The following is a 20,957-nucleotide window of genomic DNA, read 5'->3' on the forward strand; positions in this document are numbered from 1 at the left end:
CAGTGAAAGTGAGGAACGAGTTATTTATATAAAGATATAAAAACTACATTTACGAAAAAAACTCCGTGAAAAAAGGGTAAGTTTTAAATATATATATACACATAAGTATGCATAAGTAAGCTTGCATAAACAAAATTCTCCTGCAATTAAAATTTCTTTCACTTTGGAAAAGCTGAAAAACTGCAAATTTTGTAGCAGCAAAATTAACTGCAAAATTTTATAGCAGCAAAGCATTTCAAAAAGAAAACAAAAAATATTTCTTATTTAAAAAAGGAAATAATAACACTTAGTGCAAATCTTCAGAGTTATGTCGCTGTATAATAAAAATAATTCTGTTGCTAATTTGCGTGGTTTAAAAAATAAATAATTCTTAATTATGAATGTAAAGCATTTAATGCAATGGTATATTCATACATTAAAATGTGTTCTGAACATTGTTGAAAAATCTGCGCAAAGTTTCCTATATTTTCATCGAATAGTTTTTGTGTTCCGAGAGTGAGAAGTACACACTGCAAAAAATTTTGAAACAGCGGAGGTGAACTTTGAGGGCAAAAAACTTTTTTTTAACGTACGGTGCTCACAATTTACCCAGCTATATCACTGTTCACATTATATCACAGTTATTAAAGAATGGCACAGTTAAATGGAATTTACCTATAGAATTCATCAATTTTCTGATGGCAGTTATGGACATTTTGTTAGATTTTCTTAAGTAGTCAGCAGCAAACGATGCCGTCCATGCACCGATTACATTTGTAATAAATGGCAAAGAGGAAAGCAAGCCATTCTGTAAAAATAATTACGATCAGGACGTGTGAAAATATCAATTATTAAGGAACAAAATAATTTTTATCATTATTACATAAAATGGATGTTTTTTAGTAGAGAATACCTTCAATTTTCTAAACTCCTGACATTCCTAAAATCTTATATTTTATAGCACGTTGCATAGTATTACTTTTGAAAGTTTTCAAAGTTTCATATAGTAGATGCAGTGCAAAAACTAGATAACTAAATATGTTATGATTTATGCCGCACGCAAACTAAATAATTCAACAAATTATTAGTTTTATAGTACACAAACTATATAACTCAGCATATTATGAGTTATAAAGTACACAAGCTTGATAACTTAACAAGCTATTAGTTCTATAGTACTAAATCTCAACATATTATGAGTTACATATAAGAACACTCTTTATGATTAAGATATCAAATTATAAAAAAAATTATTGTTAGATAACTCAAAGACTTAGATGTGGAATTTCGATAGATACTTATACAAGATGAAAAAAAAACAAGATATATACAAGCGACTAAGATGGCTCTAACCGAGCGAAATTTAAGAAATTGTAGAAAAAGATGGAGAAAAAAAACAAACAAATTAAACCAAAATACATCAATAAGTTAATGGGGGCCGGGATAGCCTGGTCGGTAGGGCGCTGGGCCCATATCCAAGAGGTCGTGGGTTCGATCCTCGCCGGCCGAAGACTCCCCGTGTAGTAAATGGTGACTGATGCGCGTTAAATCTGTCGAGTCTCAAAGTCCTCCATGTTCCCACAACAAATCAATACCTCTGGGGGTACTGATCCAGGAGTTTCCTTGTCTTCTGGATTGGTTCAAAATTACAAGGCTACGGAGTTGAACGTAAGTAGTCGTAAACCCATAAAATTGGGTCGGCTGCTCAACGACGGTCGCAACCTGGCAACTCTGCCACCTGGTCGCAACTTGAAAAAAAAATAGATAACGGTGGTCACTAATGTGTTGAATCCCGTTGATTCGTCGTCTTATTACGGATTCTTAAATTTTTACGACCGTGAGATCACTTGTTTTGCACATCAGCTTCAAATACTAACTAGGTATCCATCTTGATATTCGGTCCATAAAACAGGACAATATAGTTTGGAATGCTAACGGAACCAACACTTGTCACAAAGTTCTGACGTCATTTTTTTTTCTAAAAGTGTTAATTAGTATTTGAAAAACGTTTTATTCGCATGTAATCAACTTACTTTCAATGCTTTTTGGGAATATTTATTCTAGTGGTAGATAAATTTATGCTTCAATATATATGTCTTTGTTTTAAAATTATTTACCCCACCACTGCTCGTTAATAATTTGATTTAAAAGAACATATGGAATGACTCTTTGATAAGCTTTTTCGTGTTGATGTGTTTTGAGTGCAAGCAAAAATTCTGACCAGCTTTAGTTTTTAAATATTTTCCGCGCTATAAGATATCTCGAAAAAAGTCTAAAAGTTAGCAGCTATATCGGTTGTTTCATCCCATATTATTCGTTCTTTAAGATATTATTAGTTGTGGTAGTCACGAATATTTCAATTCTCACAACAGTAAGCGATTCATTATCCTAAAATGTTATCCAAAAACTCTTTCATGGCCATTTTTCCATTATTAAAATACTTGCAGCAGGTGTAAACGCTTAACCCTTAGCGGGACATTCGGAAGTGCGACGTTTGATAGAACATTCTACGCGTAGAAATATACTACAGCTCTTTGTTGCTTAAAGAATGGTGGTTGCTAAAAGCGATTAGTTTTACATTTCCAGTAGTTTGTAACATTTGTGTCACCAGACTCACACACTGTATCGGAAAAGGTTTAATAATGCTCACAAACGTTGTTATTTATCATCCATGACTGTTAAAAATTTCAAACAAATTTAAACATAAGAAGAAACTTTCATCATTTAATGTAATATTTATCATCACTTTTCGCTATTTTGTAGAGAAAATATGTCTGTAGGTAAACCAGGTCTCTAAACGATGAAGAGTACTACTTGATTTCCACGGCGATCGTAATAAACCACCAAATCATTTAAAACAGAGTCAAAAGTAGCCAAACTAAGAGTAGTCTTACACGTTTTCACTTTCGGTTCCATTTAGGCTTTGCATACAAACCGCGTGAGAAAAAAAAACTTCCAATTTAAACATTGAAAAAATTAATTTAGTCTTTTTCCCAGGAAAAAAGAGGTACTACCTCACTCGATCGAGCATGCGTAAATGGCCACGAAATGAAACTCTCTGTAAAGAAAAGTTAGTGGAGGAGCAACGGGAAAAGCTGTCAATATAAAAAAGAACTTTTTGTGTTGTTGTTAGGAACAAAAAGTAAAGAGGCACGCCTCATCATCTTCTAGAGTCTTATCTTGCGTAATTCATGTGGAGAAAATCCTATGGAAAGGCAAGACTTTTGATTTATTATTGAAAGCAATCACGGAGTTATGGAAGACAAAAACTAAATGCGAATAATTCTAGCTTGGCGTTAATCTTAGCGTCGTTTTAACATCTGTGGTCATGAAAATCAAGTAGCACCCGATAGTCTTCTGTCTAACATAAATGCAGATTTACCCAATAACTCCTAAAAGAAAAAAAGCCTTAGAACGGGTTACCATAAACAAGAAATTAAATCCTTTAGTAGTCCAAACGTAATGACATCTTTCGCTACTACGCAACTTAGTCGCTCGAACACGGGGTCATCTATCCTATTTTTCATTCAGTGCGCTGCTTATGTTCGTTACGTCGGATTACTAAATTGATCCATGCTGAGGCCTTCTCTCTTCTAGGAGGTGCTGATTTACCTAGGGGTACAGTCCGCAAAAAAAAAACGAATCACCCTGAATAACTTTTGTTCTAATGATTGGATTTTTACGAACTAAGTGTCAACCTTAATGGTTCCTAGGGGTGACCTCAAATATGCTCATTAATTAGTGCTAACTAGTAATTAAGTTACGAAATCGGACACAAAAACGTACTTTCTCTGAAACATACATTTTTTTTACATATTCGGATTTTTAACCTTCAAAATATAGGGGGTAGCCGCAATCTGGGAAATATGGTTCCCATAGTTTGGTCAGGAGAGCGATCCAAAGTTTGTACCCCTTAATGTTAATTTCACTTTTTAGGTTTTTAGTCATATTTTCAAAACTAATAAAGCAATTTAAAGAAAATTTCACCCACTCATAAAACTCATTTACCCAAAGATAATTTCATGAAAAAAACAATTTTTAATAATTATTAATTATTTTTTATTATTTAATTAAATTGAAGATGAAAAAATTTTGAATTATAAGGCATGGATTTTTTTATACCATATTAATCTACATATTTTTCAATTGAAAAATTTAAAGTTTCAACTGTTTTTATTTATTAGAGGCTGAAAAAAATTAAAATTAATTATTTAAAAAAAATTTATTTGGCGACAATAAAGAAATGATTAAATGGGTCGATTAATATTAAAATGTGATAAACTTGCGAGGAACTTGACTTCAGACTTCGCGCGCGTAGTGTAAAATTTCATTCATATTTTTTTCGCTAAAAATCGTTTGCTGATCTTTTTATTTTTATTTCTTTCTAACTATAAAATACAATGTTTCCTTTTTAGTCGCTTAATAATTTATTTGCAATTTAGTAAAGAAATTCGAATAAAACATTTTGAATAAAAAACACTTTATTCAAGGAATGTCTAGTTTTATAAAATAGGATATGATATGATCTTCTGATATAATATGATTATACACCAGATTGTGCTTATTTAATGTAATTATTTTTTATTTTTTGATTTTGTTTTTCAATAACTGATACAATTTCAATAATATACATACGTATGCATAGATTTGGAATAATACATTTATCAATTTCTTGAATGTGTATTTTATAAATATTAATAAAAATACATAGTCAACATTTTTAAGCATCTCTCACAACATCGCAACTTTCTCAACATCTTATAGGGTAAATTAACGAATGAAGGAACACTTAAGCTTAGCTTGCCTTTAAGAAAAAATCATAAAAATTTCAAAATTTGTAATTTTAGCTAAATGATGGTGTTGACATATTTGTTATTAAATACAAATTATGTAAAAAAAATTTAGATAACTTACATAATATTGTTTTAAGCTTTTGGTGGTTTAAATAATAAGTAGTAACATAGCCAAGTGAAGGAACAGTTCTTACCAAAGAATAAACACTCAATTTTTTCAGTGAATGAACACTTAATTTAGAAAATGTTTGATGCTGGTTAGGAATCCATAGGCCACACAAATGAGTAAAAACAAGATTTTTTTTGGAAGTACAACATATAATCACAGTTAACGCGGAAAATGTTACGTTTTTTCAGTCATGGAATAGAAAGTAAAATATGTTTGAACACATAATTTTTAGAAAAAAAAAATTCATTTTTTTTTCTCACAGTTTAATATGTCCGTTTTAAATTATCACTGTTTATCATTGCGTAATCCGATGATGTTTTTATTATTATTATAATTAGATAACTTTTTTGTTTACTCTTTTCCCCATATTTTTTAATCTTTTGAAATAATTTTTTTCTCTTCGTCATATTTTATGCTTTAACTTTTTTTTCCAGCTCTTTCAATCTCTTTAAATTTTCTTTCTTTTTCTGAAGTTAATGCAAAAAAGTAATTTTTTTCTTTTGATTTAACCTTCCTCGTTTTTCCAAATTTTTGGCCAATGTAAATGTATCTTCGAAATTTCTTTTGATTTTCCAGTACCATTTCTAGAATTCCTCACTGGATAATAAATGAGAAAAAGGAGTTTCGAAGTTTGAGTAAAATCCATCTTTCATTGACTTATATCTAGTGGGTCTTCAGCAGTACTTACCATTTACTTATGGAACCAATTGTTTATGCAACTAACAATGCCTCAAGAGGACTTATATCAAAATCAGTTTTCAAGATACTGTAAATTCGTGTAGTAAGTAGTAAGTATGGATCAGAAGGTGAATTAACTTATCAATAATCACGAATTCACATAACAAACAAACTTAACAAGTTTTATTATTAAATATAACAGATCTGAAAAAAAATGGCAAGAAAAAGAACGATAATTGTTTTTCTTTATAAAAATCAAGCGCGTGGCTAGATAATGATTGCACGCGACAACTGGTAAATGGTTTCAGCGCAGTGTAAGTATTTAACGATAGGTGGCGGTCGCCACACCATCTCCCCTTCTGGTAAAAAATAATTAAAGTTCAAATTCCTCAGTTAGCTTTTTTGGGAAGTGTACTACTCGTCCAAAACGAGTCTTTTTTATAGCTATAGGAATTCGATCATTTTCAGTTGGTCGTAAAACAGGAGCATTATGTACCAATTTAGAAGGAATATCTGGTGGTTCTGCTAAATCAGAACTATCTGAGAGTAAATGGGCTGGTTTTACTCTATCAATTGACACTACACAGTTTTTACCTTTTATTCTGATAGTAAAAGTTTTGTCGTTACGACTGTAAACTTCATAGGGTCCAGTGTAGGGTGTATGAAGAGTTGGTTTTACTGCATCAACTCGTAAGAAAACATGTGTGCAAGCAACCAAGTCTTTGAAAACAAAAACATTTCTTTTGTCGTGAGAAGAGGTCGGAACTGGCTTAAGATCGTGTAGGTGACGATTCAATTTGTGCAAAAACATATTATCGACCTTCTCTATTTCCGAAGAGGTAAAAAATTGTCCCGGAAGACGCAGATTCTCTCCATAAACCAACTCAGCTGGAGAACATCCCAAATCCTCTCTATACACAGAGCGCAATCCAAGTAACACAGCAGGTAAAGCAAAAGTCCAGTGGATTGAGGTATGACACATAATGGACTGCTTAAGAACCCTATGCCACCTTTCTATCATTCCGTTCGCTTGAGGATGATATGACGTTGTATACGAAAGACGTATACCAAAGACTTTTGCTAAAGTGCGAAATAGTTCACTTCTGAACTGAGATCCTCGATCAGTTGTTATACCTTCAGGAATCCTATATCTAGCAAACCAATGAGTGTAAAGAGCTTGAGCAACTGTCTCGGCTTGTATATTTGTCAACGGTATTGCCTCAGTCCATCTCGTGTACCTATCGATACATGTGAGACAATATGAAAACCCTTGTGAAGAAGGCATAGGTCCAACTAAATCAATGTTTATATGGCTAAATCTTTTGCTTGGGACAATAAATTCTTGCAGCGGCGAGTGAACATGGCGAGAAATCTTTGCTTTTTGACATGCTATGCATGATTTGGCTAGTTTTGCGATTTCTTTTTTCATGTTTGGCCAAATAAAACGATCAGTAATTAGCTTCACAGTAGTTTTAACACCAGGGTGAGCAAGGTTATGCATGGCGTCAAATACTTGGGTACGAAATTTTTCAGGAATAAATGGACGAATGAATTTAGATGACGTATCACAGAATATGAAATTTTCACTGTTGGGTATTGGAAGTTGTTGAAGTTTAAGGCAAGAATTTGTATCAGATAAAATTTGTTGCAATTCGGGATCATTTTTTTGAGAATGAGCGATTTCATCGAAGTTCAATGATTGAGGGAACTTAATGCTGTTGATTCTCGAAAAGGCATCTGCAACAGGATTTTGTGATCCGTCAATATGTCGAATGTCACTTGTAAATTGAGCAATGAAATTTAGATGGTTAATTTGTCGAGGTGAGAGTTTGTCATATTTTTGATTCAAGGCATGAGTTAAAGCTTTATGATCAGTGAAAACAATGAAGTTTACTCCTTCTAATATGTATCGGAAATATTTAATAGCTGCAAAAATGGCTAAAAGTTCGCGATCATATGTGCTATACTTTTGCTCTGTAATGCTAAGTTTACGAGAGAAAAAACCAAGAGGCTCCCAACTATTGTCACTTGTTACTTGCTGAATCGATGCTCCAATGGCCTTATCAGAAGCATCACACATTAGTGCAAGTGTTGCTTTAGAATCAGGATGGGCAAGAAAAGTTACATTTTTTAGCTCTTCTTTGCACTGAGTAAAAGCATTGTCTGACTCTTCTGACCATACTAAAGGAGTCTTGTCATTTTTCTTTGTGACACCCAACATTCCATTTAAAACAAATTGTTTTTCAGCAGCTCGAGGAAGAAATCGTCTGTAAAAGTTAATAATGCCAAGGAATCTACGAAGTTCATTAACAGTTGAAGGTTCGGGAAAATTCTCAATTATTTGAATTTTTTCAGGAAGTGGAGTTATACCTTTTTGGTCAATGAAGTGACCCAAAAATTTAACTTTGTCAGTAGCAAACACGCATTTAGATAAATTTACCTTCAAATTATGTGCCTTCAACCTACGGAGTACTTCGTCTAGATGTAACAAATGCTCTTCAATAGAGGAAGAGGCGATGAGTATGTCATCAATGTATACAAAACAGAAGTTCAAACCCTGAAGGATGTGATCAAGGAGTCTCTGCATGGTCTGGGCGGCATTTCTTAACCCAAAGGTCATGTAGTTAAATTCAAATAAACCGAAGGGAGTTATGATTGCGGTTTTCTTTATATCGTCTTTATGCATTGGCACTTGATGAATGCTTTTTTTAAATCCAAAGTGGAAAAGACAGTTTTTCCATACAAATTCGAGGAAAAGTCATGTAAGTGACGTATGGGATAATTATCCGGTACTGTCTTTGCATTTAATGCCCGAAAATCCCCACAAGGTCTCCAAGATCCATCTGATTTTTTAACTAAATGTAGAGGACTACTCCAACAACTATTAGAAGGGCTGCAAATCCCTTTCTGGACCAAAACAGAAAATTCAGCTTTAGCTGCTTCTAGCTTGTCAGCAGATAATCGTCTAGCCTTAGCTGCCACAGGAGGTCCTTTAGTCTCAATAACATGAGTGGTATCGTGAGTTTGAGTTTGATTTGGCGTATATTCAATATCATCAAATACGGTATTGTATTTTTTGATGAGGCTATCAAGTTCAAAAGAAGATTTTAAAGTAGTTATACTAGGTAAATTGTCTGTACTTATTTTACCTCTAGTGGAAACTGATGTTAATCTGTCAATCAAACATTTTCGCTTTAAATCGACAAGTATATCGTAATTTGACAAAAAATCTGCACCCAAAATAGGTCTGGAAACATCAGCTACCGTAAAAGTCCATTTGAAAAGACGACGTAAACCTAAGTCAACAGTTAAAGAGCGCTTTCCATAAACAGGAATTTTGGATCCATTAGCAGCTACTAAATTTAAAATTGACTCTTGTTTTTTGCGTTCTGCAACAGATGGTGGTAGGACGGATATATCTGCACTTGTATCTACAAGAAATTTAAGACCTAATGTCTTCTCACAGATGATTAAGCGGCATTTATTTTCTTTGCCATAAACGCCTGCCACCAACGACGTCTGGCATCCTAGTTTTCCGGATTAAAACTACAAGGAGGAATGCATTTTCTTGCCCTGTCTCTAAATCGAAAATGATACCAACACATCCGTGTTTTGCTGTTAGAGCGATCACGACGTGTGTATTCATCCCTGTTTTGGCAACGACTACGAAATCTCAATGCTTTATCTATTTTTTTACTCAGTTCATTAATTTGAGTTTGCATGGTAATTATAGTGTCAGGTAAACCAACAATTTCGTTTTCAGACTGCAGTGTCGATTTTACCGTAGCAGAGTGAATTTCATTTGAATTTGACACATCGGAAATTTTATCAGCCATCATTGCTAGTTTATTTAATTCGTCAGACGAAGTACTAAGTATAGCTTGCATCTGTGTTGGCAGTCTTTGCAGCCATAACGATCTCAAAAATTTGTCATCCACACTATCGCCAGCTAAATCATGCATTTGGCGAAGCAATGCAGATGGGCGTTTATCGCCTAAATCGATATCTTGAAGGAGTTTTTTAAGTCGTCTCTCTTCCGAATCACTAAATACTTCAATTAGTCTATTTTTTAATGTTTTGTACATATCATTAACTGGAGGTGAAGTAATTATATCACTTACTTGCCCCAAGATTTCAGTTTCGATTGATGCAACGACAATATGGTACTTTGTATTGTCTTGTGTTATTCCACTCGTAATGAATTGCGATTCGACTTGCGAAAACCAGATGATAGGATTATCTTTCCAAAATTGTGGACATTTTACGGCAACTCGAGCCAATTCAGTAGTGCCAGTTTCACTTTCATTCGTGTGCGGCATAATTCACAGTTCGTGTCACCAATATAAATTCTCTGTCCGGGTCACCAGTGTAAATTCGTGTAGTAAGTAGTAAGTATGGATCAGAAGGTGAATTAACTTATCAATAATCACGAATTCACATAACAAACAAACTTAACAAGTTTTATTATTAAATATAACAGATCTGAAAAAAATGGCAAGAAAAAGAACGATAATTGTTTTTCTTTATAAAAATCAAGCGCGTGGCTAGATAATGATTGCACGCGACAACTGGTAAATGGTTTCAGCGCAGTGTAAGTATTTAACGATAGGTGGCGGTCGCCACAATACTTTCATTATCAATGTTAGTTGTATCAGCTTCAGTGCCAAAATTTGATTAACCAAATATTCTTTTTGAAATAAATTCTTGAATATTGAGAAAAGCACAGGCTATTGGATATTTGGGAGATTAAACTTTTCTGTCGTCAATGTTCCTAATTGCAATAATAAAAATTTGCAACATAACTAGTGAGATTTCCTTCTCAAGCTTCTGAAAAAATAGTGCATCGTTACTCTCGAAGCATGTATTTTGTTGATAAGTTGTCTTGCTCATTAACTCTTGGTGTCTGTTTTGCATGCATTTGTTAAAGTCAACGTTTTTTACATCGAATGGAATTTCATAAAAGCATTTTAACTTCATCAGTTGATGCCTCAAAATCTTATTTAAAAATGGATGTAAAATTTTCTCGACATATTGCTTTACTATTCTTTTAAGATCTAACGGGAGGGAAATTTCCCTGAAATAGGTAGAAAACTAAACCAGAAAATTTGTTTTGATGAACATAACTTGCTCAGTTTCAAATTGATATGAGATTTATACCTATTCAAAACAAGCAAAATAGGGAATTTGATAGCATTTTTAATTAGCCATGGGTAGAAGCATTTACAATATATTTGTAAAATGTTGCTGCGGTCATTGTTTCATTTCATGAATCGCTTTTTCCAATGAAATATATAGCAGGGACTGATACTGAAATATCTCAAAGAATTCTTCAGTAAGGAAAAACTACCAATGGAGGAACTTTTTCTTTCCTAGGTACTTAAGAATATAAATCCTTATAATTTTTAGGGCCAAGGATTTTTCCCGTTTAAGGGTAGAATTCAACTCTTGTTTCGTTCGCATTGTAAATGCAATCACTTTCTAAAAGGATGCCAGGGCTACTTCCCTTCTAAAGATTCATCTAAAGTTCTTAAAACCAGTATTTCGAATATTATTCTCTAAGGGAAGTTTTGCCTTTTGAAATTATCTTCGCATTGCACTGAGTTATCAGTGGATGTCGCCTTAAAGAAAACTTCACCCATTTTTCACATGGATTATTGTTTTTAAATGAATTTTTCCTACCTGTTCCCGTCTGGACATTAAAGACCGCAATACGATAATAATTTAGCTAATTATTAGCACAAAGGCCTGCAAAGAAATTTTCTATTCAAGCTTTTATTATTATATTTAGTCAGTAAACATAGCTTATTAAGGTGTCTAAGGTATGATGTAATAACTAATCACTACATTTATAGCGATAAATAATTAATAAATTATTATTATAATTCTTTAAATAAATTTAGCAATTAAATTTGCATTTTGAAATGAAATTGTTATAGGAACTATTCATACAACATTTAACTGAATTTTAGGTGTCCTCTATATCGCACAACTACTAATTATCCACGTAAAATCATATTTCACACATACACACATATTTCACACATGTTCATTCACTGGCAAATCTATTCCCAGTGAAGAAACATGCCTGTTCCTTAACTGATTAGAAGTTGTTTTTTGTACTTTTAACATAATTTTGATGTATAATATTACTAAAAGTACAAAAAATAAAAAAATTTTCTTTTATTTTCATTAACTTGGAAAAATACCAATAAAGGAACACTTGTTTATTCATTGGTTTTTCATCGTTTGGTAATCCTGTTAATAAGCACCCCTAATCTCAGTACTTGCTTATGTTATGATGCTTAAAATAAATAAAACGTAACTTCAATAACCTTATTTCGAATTTTCTTTTTCACAATGAGAAAAAAAGTATTACTATGTGCAATTAATTGTACTTTAAACGGATAACTATCACCACTGACCTTATAATTGTGTCAAAGAAACAAGACGCTGAACAGATACTAACAAATTCAAAACTTTTCCCCGAGAAGACTCTAAGACCAGGTAACTCAATGCATTGTTAGATGACTTCCTATTGCATACCTGCCAACTTTTAATCCTTTCAAGGATGATATTCCCCAGTGGTAGTAAAATGAAATGTAAATTACAATTTTAGGCAGAAACATTTGTTGTATTATGAACAAGCTTATGCGGATTACTAGAACAGTATTACATATTAATCTATAGGCGTAATTTTTTTAAAAATGGTGGTGAATTAAAAATATTATAAATTAAGTTTATAAATACAAGGAATATATAGAAAGCATGCATTTTACTACCAATTTAATTATAGAAATAAAATTTTACGCCAAATGCGTAAAAGTTGGCAGGTATGCTATTGTTAGGTAGTAAGCATATATGGCAGTAGTTTTACTTTCGTTACTTGTACCGCCGGTACAAGCAAAAAGTACGTACTTTTACTTGTACTTCGTTACTTTTTAAGGGAAAAAGTACAAGTATTTGTAACGGAAACATCGAATGAAATCGTTACTTTTTTCTAAAACTCGGTAAGCTTTCTAAAATAAAAAAAAGAAATGAAATTTAAAAATAAATGCTTATGTTTTTTTAATTTATTAAATTAATGTGCAATAAATATGCATTCACAGCCAACTTCGTGTTTAAATACCGCCTGTTTCAACTTATACTGCACATTCAGTTATTTTTTACTAGCTATCTGAAACCCCGTGTTTGCTTTGCTTATGTTTGTGCTTTTAAAACGCGTTTCTAAAGAGTAAAATAATTTTAAATCAATGGTAATTTAAATAAATAAAAATAATAAATTAAAATTAAAATCAATAGATAAAATTTCTTTTTCGAGCAAATCCGTGGAAAGTTTGATGCTGAAATTATATTTGATTTTAAAATTATAAAATTACAAAATTATAAAATATACTATATTATAAAATTATATTATAATATTCTTCCGAATTTAAAAATAAATTAATATTCATAACTTTCAAAATTAAAAATAATTAAATAAATAACAACAATTTCGCAAAAACATTAAAGAACATAAGAATATTATTCAATAAAATTTTCGTTACTTTGACTTTTCGATTTCCTAGAAATGTACTTTTAAATCGTTACTTTTTTTAAAAATACTTGTACTTTTACTCGTTACTTATTAAAAGTAACGTTGCCATATATGGTAGTAAGCTACTGTTACCAATCAATCTAAATTAAAACGTTTAAAATTTTATTTTTAAAAACTATCTATGAAATGTTCCTTCTCTGGTAGGTTTACCCTATATCGTCTTAATCTTAAAAGAAATTTCCGGAAGTGTTTCACAAGTGTTTCGCAGAACTATTTTACCAATTATTTAAGTAAATTTTCATATTTTTAAGAATCTTATCCTTTTACGTTTATTATTTCTTCATTTTTACTTATAATTTTTTTAGTTCTTTAATTTAGGTTTTCTTTAAAGTAAAGTTCCTTTCTAAATTATAGTCAAGTTTTCTTAAAAAGAATTATTGTCTGCTAGCTAAGAATAAAACCTTGTTAAGAAATTAAAAACAATCCGCAGTTTAAAATTATTTAATGCAAAACAGCTGATTATTTACTAAGCATACTATTTTTTTGAATAAAGAGTATAAGTTATTGATTGTTTTTTTTTGTTTCTCGTGACTTCAACATAGATTATCTAAAATAGTTTTGATGCTTTATAAGTCACTACAAAGAGTATAAAGGTACAGAACATAAAAAGCTGTCGAATACGTAGCCAAATTGTTAAGCGTCTTAAAATATCTCAGTATCTTAAATGTCGTCTTAACATCTTAGTTGTGAAATTAAATTTTTAATTATCTGATCACGTGTGATTCACTAATTATTTCATTACATCTTTTGCTCTTTCTTTATGATACCAAGTAGATTTTTTTCCTGATAATATACTAAACTATTTTGCTTAATTTTTTACTTTAGCACGATTCAAGATATTATTGTAATATAATTTGTTATCAGGAAAATGCCTTTTTTTGTTATCAGGAAAATGCCTTATTTTGTTAAGTAGGAAATACTAAAAATTGAAATTTGTAAGAAGATTCCGAAGCCGTGCTAATTTTAGAGTCATCTGATTTTAAAAAAATGCTATATAAAATACGCAATTTCCGAACTTATTTTAATAAAAAAAAACGTGGCAAGAAGGCTAACATACTTTTTACAGAAACTGTGAAAACTAATTTTTCCTGTACTTCGTCAAAAGAGGATAAGAATGATATTGCTCCAAGGAACCTTCTCAATAATTTCGCTACTTCTGTTTGATCGAAACATATTATTCCTTGAAAATTAAAACGAGGAAAAAATTAGCTTTTATTATCTATTTAAGCTTATTCCCTTCATTTAATGATAGCTGTATTAAGGTTAAGAATATGCGATGGAAGCCCTATCTAATAATACTATAAATGCATTAAATCATGCAGCTTGAATAATTTATTTTAAGCAAATTATTTAATAATTTTAAGCAATTAAGGGTGTAAAAATAAACTCGATCAAAATACTCGGAAAGCATACCCTAAAATATATGTAGAATAAACTTTGCCATCGATACATAAAAAATACCTTTTCAAAACTTATTTTAATATCGAGTGAAATAATTTAATATGTTGTGTATCTAAATGGATAATCTCAAGAAACTTAATCGAAAATATAAAAACTTCATTGATTTAAAAAAATAATAGATGGTAATAAAAATAGACATGTTTTGAGCGTCCAATAATGAAAGTCACAAGTTATTAAAGCCTGACAAGTCTTGAAAATGGGCGATTATATTTGAACGCTCGAAGCATGTTGGTTTTTACTTCCCTCTTCATATGTTTTGAAGCCAGTTGAGTTTTTATCGTCAATTATACTGTTTTACATTTGGGTCTTGATCATTAATTTGATAAGGATTTTACACTCGTTAAAGTAAACATATGCATTTTAATATTTTATCAGGATTCATGTGGTCTTTAAAAATGTAAGCGCATCAATATTGTTAAAGTTATATTTAACTTAAAAATTAAAATTTTGAGACCGGATATTTTGAGTTAATGAAATTAAATATTTTATCTTTTAAGTTTTTGGGCCCCATTTCAGTATCTTAAGGATCTTACTAGCTCTGTTTAAAAGGAGAGTATCAGATATATATAAGAAAACATAAATAATCATAGTAGCAGTATATGGTGGTAAATGTAGCTCATCTTATTGAAGAATATGCTGTGCGACATTGTATGGTGAATTTGTGAACGCAAGTTTCAGAATGCATCGAAACACGAGAATGCTATGTTCTAATCATCTTTATCCAAAGAAAACCATGTAACCTAAATATCTAGCAGAATGAAACGATTTTATAAGCAACGAATCATACAATATGCAACATATTATTTCAATATCTTATTCTTAAACGTAACATATTTCAATGTCTTTAAAATGCCATTCAGCAATTCCTTGAGTTATAGAAAAAAGAAATATCGTAAATTACAGAAAACCTTGTGAATGTGCATTAGAATTACTATACAATCTACAATATATACAATTACACAATTATACAATCTACAATTTATTTTTCTAGCACTTTTTTTTCCTTCTAACTTTCTTGCCTAGAAGACTCGATTAAAGTTGTAAAAATGATTATCCCTAAAATTTTGTATATAGCTGTAATAAGTTATGTTAATTTGATTTTAGTATGAAGTCTTCGAATAAATTTAGCAAAAACAGCATAATCTTTACAATATCAGATAAAAAGTTCATGTATTTAAATTCTAAAAACTTAGAAAATCATAAATAATTTATAAATCGATTCAAATTTTCTTCTCAAAGGACATTAAAAAAATTTTTTTTTCGCTTTTTAGTCAGAAATCAGCTTAAAAATTGTCTATTGCCCAGAAACTTCGAGATATTTTCTATTAACAATGAATTAAACCTCTCTGAGCAATCACAAAACATTATTTCAATTTTTTACAGTCATAGCATGGTTGCCTAGCAACCTAGTAAAATTAAGCATTCCTCTTTTGAATTAGTCAATGGGTTATCTTAAAATATTCATTTGCGCAGGCGACTTTTTTTGGCGGTTTTCTGGACTATCGCCAAATATATAAACCTTTATTGTGACCCAATTTACGATCCAATTTTTTTAAAATTGTGTCTACCCTCCCCCCAATTCAAGTGTTTAGATTCCAAATATGTAAAAAAATTATATGTTTATTCAGAGAAAGTACGTTTTTGTGTCTGATTTCGTGTATTAATTACTAGTTAGCACTAATTAATTAGCACACTTGAGGTCACCCCCAGGAACCATTAAGACTGACACTTAGTTCGTGAAAATCCGATCATTAAAACGAAAGTTATTCAGGGTGATTCGGTTTTTTTTTTGCGGACTGTACATGCAATCTCATACATGTATACAAGTATTCTTAAATAGTAGTACACTTATAATCTACAATATCCTGACTACGGTTACTATAAGCCGTACAGCTACTACTGAATTCGCGCAGTTTAAAAGATTATTCTTGCCAGTTGCAGCAAAGTTTGTGCATAAATATTTTAATAATTTTGATTTAATAAAAACTTGCTTACCACTATTTAAGAAAAATAAAAATATACTTATAAATGTTCTAAATTCTGCACTTTGCTTTATCCAAAAAATCGTCCTTGAAATCGAAATGCGGCTCTCTTCATGTGAGAGGCTGCATTGTTAACAGTCATAATCAATATATTGCCTACGCAGTGATTAATTAAAAATTTGCTCACCATTATTTATAAAAAATAAAAGTATACTAATAAATTTTCTGTGAGCCATTAACTTCGTATTTTGAAATATGTTTACTACAAACCTCTCGCACCGTCTGACCGAATACGTGCCTGCATAAAACCGAATCAATCAGGGTAAAAAGAGAAAACTGGTAAGCAAAGTATATATCCTTAGCAGTTTATTTGTGGGCGGAGTTATATTTGTTTGATTTATTTAATGCACCATTACTTGGTTCAAAATAAAACTATTTAGTTATACTTTGAATTAACATTGATTATATATATATGATTAAACTAACAATAATTAAAGTAAAAGCAAAGTAAGTCAGTCTTCGTATTTGCTTTATTTTTTTTTAAAGGTAATTTAATATGGGATTCTCGTCAAGTGTTGAATTACTAATGGCCTGATACTTACAGCCTAGAAAACAGTGGTTTCTTTTGGTAAAGTGGCATATTTAAGTGTTTTCTTATGAGGGGTTTTAGAGTTTTAACAGTTATCTAAAAGTTACAACTGAAAAAAGTATTTTACCGGAATCTTAATTGTTTCAAGTATGATATTATAGCAATATTTGTATTTACCGATTTAAGGTCATATTTCAAGGCAGTGCTTAGGTAAGTAGGCAGCTCTGTTAGTATTACTAAAAATCCATAATCGAATCCAAAATGAGCTATGGCAAGAGCCCATACGGGAACAGACATGAATATGCTTTTCCAAACATCTCTTGACATCTAAAATGATTAAAAAAAACACACATTCTAACTACTTTAAAAATATGTTTTGCTCTTATTTTAAATATAGTTTTTAATTTGAACTACGTGGTGTCTCAGGGGATGGAGCATTCACTTTCCAATCAAGTGAACCGGGTTGGAATCCCAGCGATGGTTGATCGATACGAATTCCGCATCCGGCTTGCACCGACCACAGTGCTGACATTAAATATCCTTAGTGGTACACGGATTATGGGTTATATTCCACTTCCGTCAGGCTATCTGTGGGAGGTTTTTGTGGTTTTGCCCTCTATATAGCACAAATACAAATTAGTTCCATCAAAAAATCCTCCGCGAAATCAAATTTCTCCCAATCCAGGAGTTAACCGTTTTCTGCAATGGGTTCAAAATTACAAGGCTATGGAGTTTAGTAGTCGTGATCCTAAAACATTACGTCGGCTGTTTTATAATTATCACATGTTGTCTAAAAAGAGCCGTTTTAGCTGAGGGAATAGAGCACTCGTCTCCCAATGAGGTGACCCGGGTTTGAATTCCAGTGATGGCTGGTCGATACGAATTCTACACACCGACCACAATGCTGACGTAAAATATCCTCAGTAGTTAAACAATCCTTTTATCACCAGACTTACCGTGGGTGGTTTTCATGGTTTATCTCTCCATGAAACGCAAATGCGGGCTAATTCCTTCACAATGACCTTCGCCAAAACAAGTTTCTACCGTTACTTGATGCAGGAGTTACCTTACCATCTGGATTCGGTTCAAACAAGGCTACGGAGTTGAACATTGATAGTAGTAAACTCAATATTGGGTCGGCTATACAACGACTTTAATAAAATAAAATTTAATAAAATGTAGTCAACTGAAAACGATAGCTTTTAATAGTAGATACGCATTCAGGTTTTACTTCGTATTTGCTTTATTTTTGTTTTAAAGATAATTTCATATGAGATTCTCGCCAAGTGTTGAAATTACTAATGGTGAATTTAACAATTGTGAATTTTGCAATTTAACACTTTCACTTTAAATGTTTTTTTCTTTCTTTTTTTTTTAAATTTTGAGATGAAACATTTGGCTATACTTTCATGGCACTAATGTGAGTTTAATACTTATGAGACTTTCTTAAGAACTTTGTCCAAATTTCAAGAAATTTTAACTATGCAAAATACTTTTCATGCAAAATATTGTACCTAATAAATGCTTTTCCAAGAACTCAACACCTAAACATCTATGGTCTAGAAATATGCCAATAAAATGGTGCATAAAAATACTGTATTTCTTCACTCACAACCTTTATATCCTTTTACGCAACAATGACCTTTTCATTACATCTCATAGAATAGACTATAAAAGATATAGCAAAATCAGAAAACGCTTTCCAAAAATAATATTAATTTATTTTTCAACTTAGTTGCCAATAATACAAATAAAATTAACTTATTATACTGAAGGTATTGGCAGTACCTCAAAGATAATGAAATAACGCTTGCTGCCAAATAATATTCTAGTTTTTAACTGTTGATAATTTGTGGCAGTTATTCCTAACTGTCAGGTTAAGTTTCATGCATATATACATAACACCCTTGAATTGTGGAATTATCAGAAAATGGGAATAAAAAACTTTTAGTTTAGTGAAAATGAAAATGGTACGTGGTATTTATATTTGGTATTATTGGTGGTATCATAATTTTTAATAACTGAGAAGTTTCTTTAAATCAGAAATGTTACTAAACTGAATCAATACGTTAATGATTTCAATACTGCAACACTGACTTCAATGATGTAGAAAAATCTTTCTAAATTGGCTGTTATTGTTTAACAATGTGTTAAAGTAATTAATCAAACTGTTCATTTTAAAAACTGGACTAATATTTTAAGTAAAATTTATAATATAAGAAATAAAAATGTTGTTTCGAGTTTAAAACTCAATTTTTTTTTCAATTTGTTTATTTAATTATTAATTTTTTGACCGAAAAGGGCAAAATATGTAGACGGTGCTTTTTGAGTTTTGCAACTGGAAGATTGAAAAAGGTTTAAGCCATCAAAATTAAAGAGAGGTGTAAAGAATCAGTTGAATATTTCTATGCACTTGATTGTTCAAAACTTTATAAAAGAGCTCGATAGTTTGAAAAATTATAATAATATTTGTTTTAAGTAAATTTATTTTTAGATTATAATAACAGTACTAATTAATTAAAAAAGAATTCGTACCTTTTTCTTGATTTCAGTTTTGTTTTTTTCTATGTGAAGTAATTCTTCTTTGGAAATACTAGGATGCGTAGATGGATTTTCGTGAATTAAAACAAGCCAAAACACAAACCATAGGCAAGCAATAACACCTGGAATTTAAAATATTTTCTTTTTCTAGGAAAAACTGTAATTGTATTGAATGTTAGTAAGAAAACTGATCATTTATTTACTCACCTGGATTCACATTACCTGAACACCAATTTACATAGATTTACATTATTTAGAGGTTGTGTTTGGCAAAATAAATTTAAAAATACTTTTCTAAACCAGAAAGAAGGGAATAAAATATATATTTTGTTATTACTAGAAAAATCTTGCATACAAATCTAAATAAGTTTTTCATCTCTATCTCCACAACATTGGAGAATTTACAATAACCATTTTGATGAATAATTATTCTGTTTATGGGCAAGGATTCTCAACCAAAAACTTCAGCAGTAGTTTGAGGGTCTACGTTATGATTAAAACAATTTTGTCCACCATTACATATACATTTAATACACATATAAGAGCTGTGGTGTCTTAGGGTATCGAGCGTTCACCATCCAATGAGGTGAACCGGGTTTGAATTACCCTTGTTGTCAGGCCAACCGTGAGAGATTTTCGTGGTATTATTTCCCGTGTAACGCAAATATGGGTTAGTTCCATCAAAAAAGTTCTCCACCAAGGCGAATTTTCCCAATACTTGATCCAGGAGTTCCCTTGTCTTCTGGATTGGATTCAAAATAACAAGGCTTCTGGTTTGAGTATTAGTAGTCGTTAACCCAAAATTGGGTCGGCTGTTCAACGACGTTTATAAAATAAATTAAAACACAGATGCAAAAGGCACAATTATGATACGCTAAGAGCTTTCACCTACTGTTTTTTTTTTACCCCTTGGCTAAATGGGTGTTGTTTAGGGTTTGATGGCGTGCGAACCTTATTAGGACGTCATCCCACTTTTCAACAGTGTTCAAGAGTAATAGTAAACAGTGCGCGTGTGTCGTCATTGCATGTGTTGCAACCGCTGCTGTTTTATAATTTTTTTAGAATTATTTTTTCCACTTTTTTGTTATGCATTAAGTTGGTGAGTCTATTTTTGAGATATGGAGCTAGAGAGATCCCATGAACATTTCTTGAGTTGCGAATAAAAGAGAAT

General features: G+C 31.4%; 1 protein-coding gene and 1 pseudogene across 2 annotated transcripts in view; both read right to left on the bottom strand.

The window, feature by feature from the left end:
- The window catches only part of LOC107446148 (putative inorganic phosphate cotransporter), a 52,393-nt gene that overhangs the window by 14,392 nt on the left and 17,044 nt on the right, over positions 1 to 20,957 (bottom strand). For both annotated transcript variants that reach the window (XM_071186154.2, XM_071186155.2), the window contains exons 5-7: positions 19,781 to 19,908; positions 17,423 to 17,572; positions 655 to 787 (exon numbers count right to left, since the gene is read on the bottom strand). In XM_071186154.2, coding sequence (XP_071042255.2) covers positions 655 to 787; positions 17,423 to 17,572; positions 19,781 to 19,908 — 411 coding nt within the window. The remainder of the gene's footprint in view (positions 1 to 654; positions 788 to 17,422; positions 17,573 to 19,780; positions 19,909 to 20,957) is intronic.
- Positions 8,287 to 10,090, bottom strand: LOC147810632 (uncharacterized; annotated as a pseudogene).

This window comes from Parasteatoda tepidariorum, chromosome 4 (genome assembly GCF_982258835.1).
Source record: "Parasteatoda tepidariorum strain Cologne lab strain chromosome 4, Ptep-v5.0, whole genome shotgun sequence".
Lineage (NCBI taxonomy): Eukaryota > Metazoa > Arthropoda > Arachnida > Araneae > Theridiidae > Parasteatoda > Parasteatoda tepidariorum.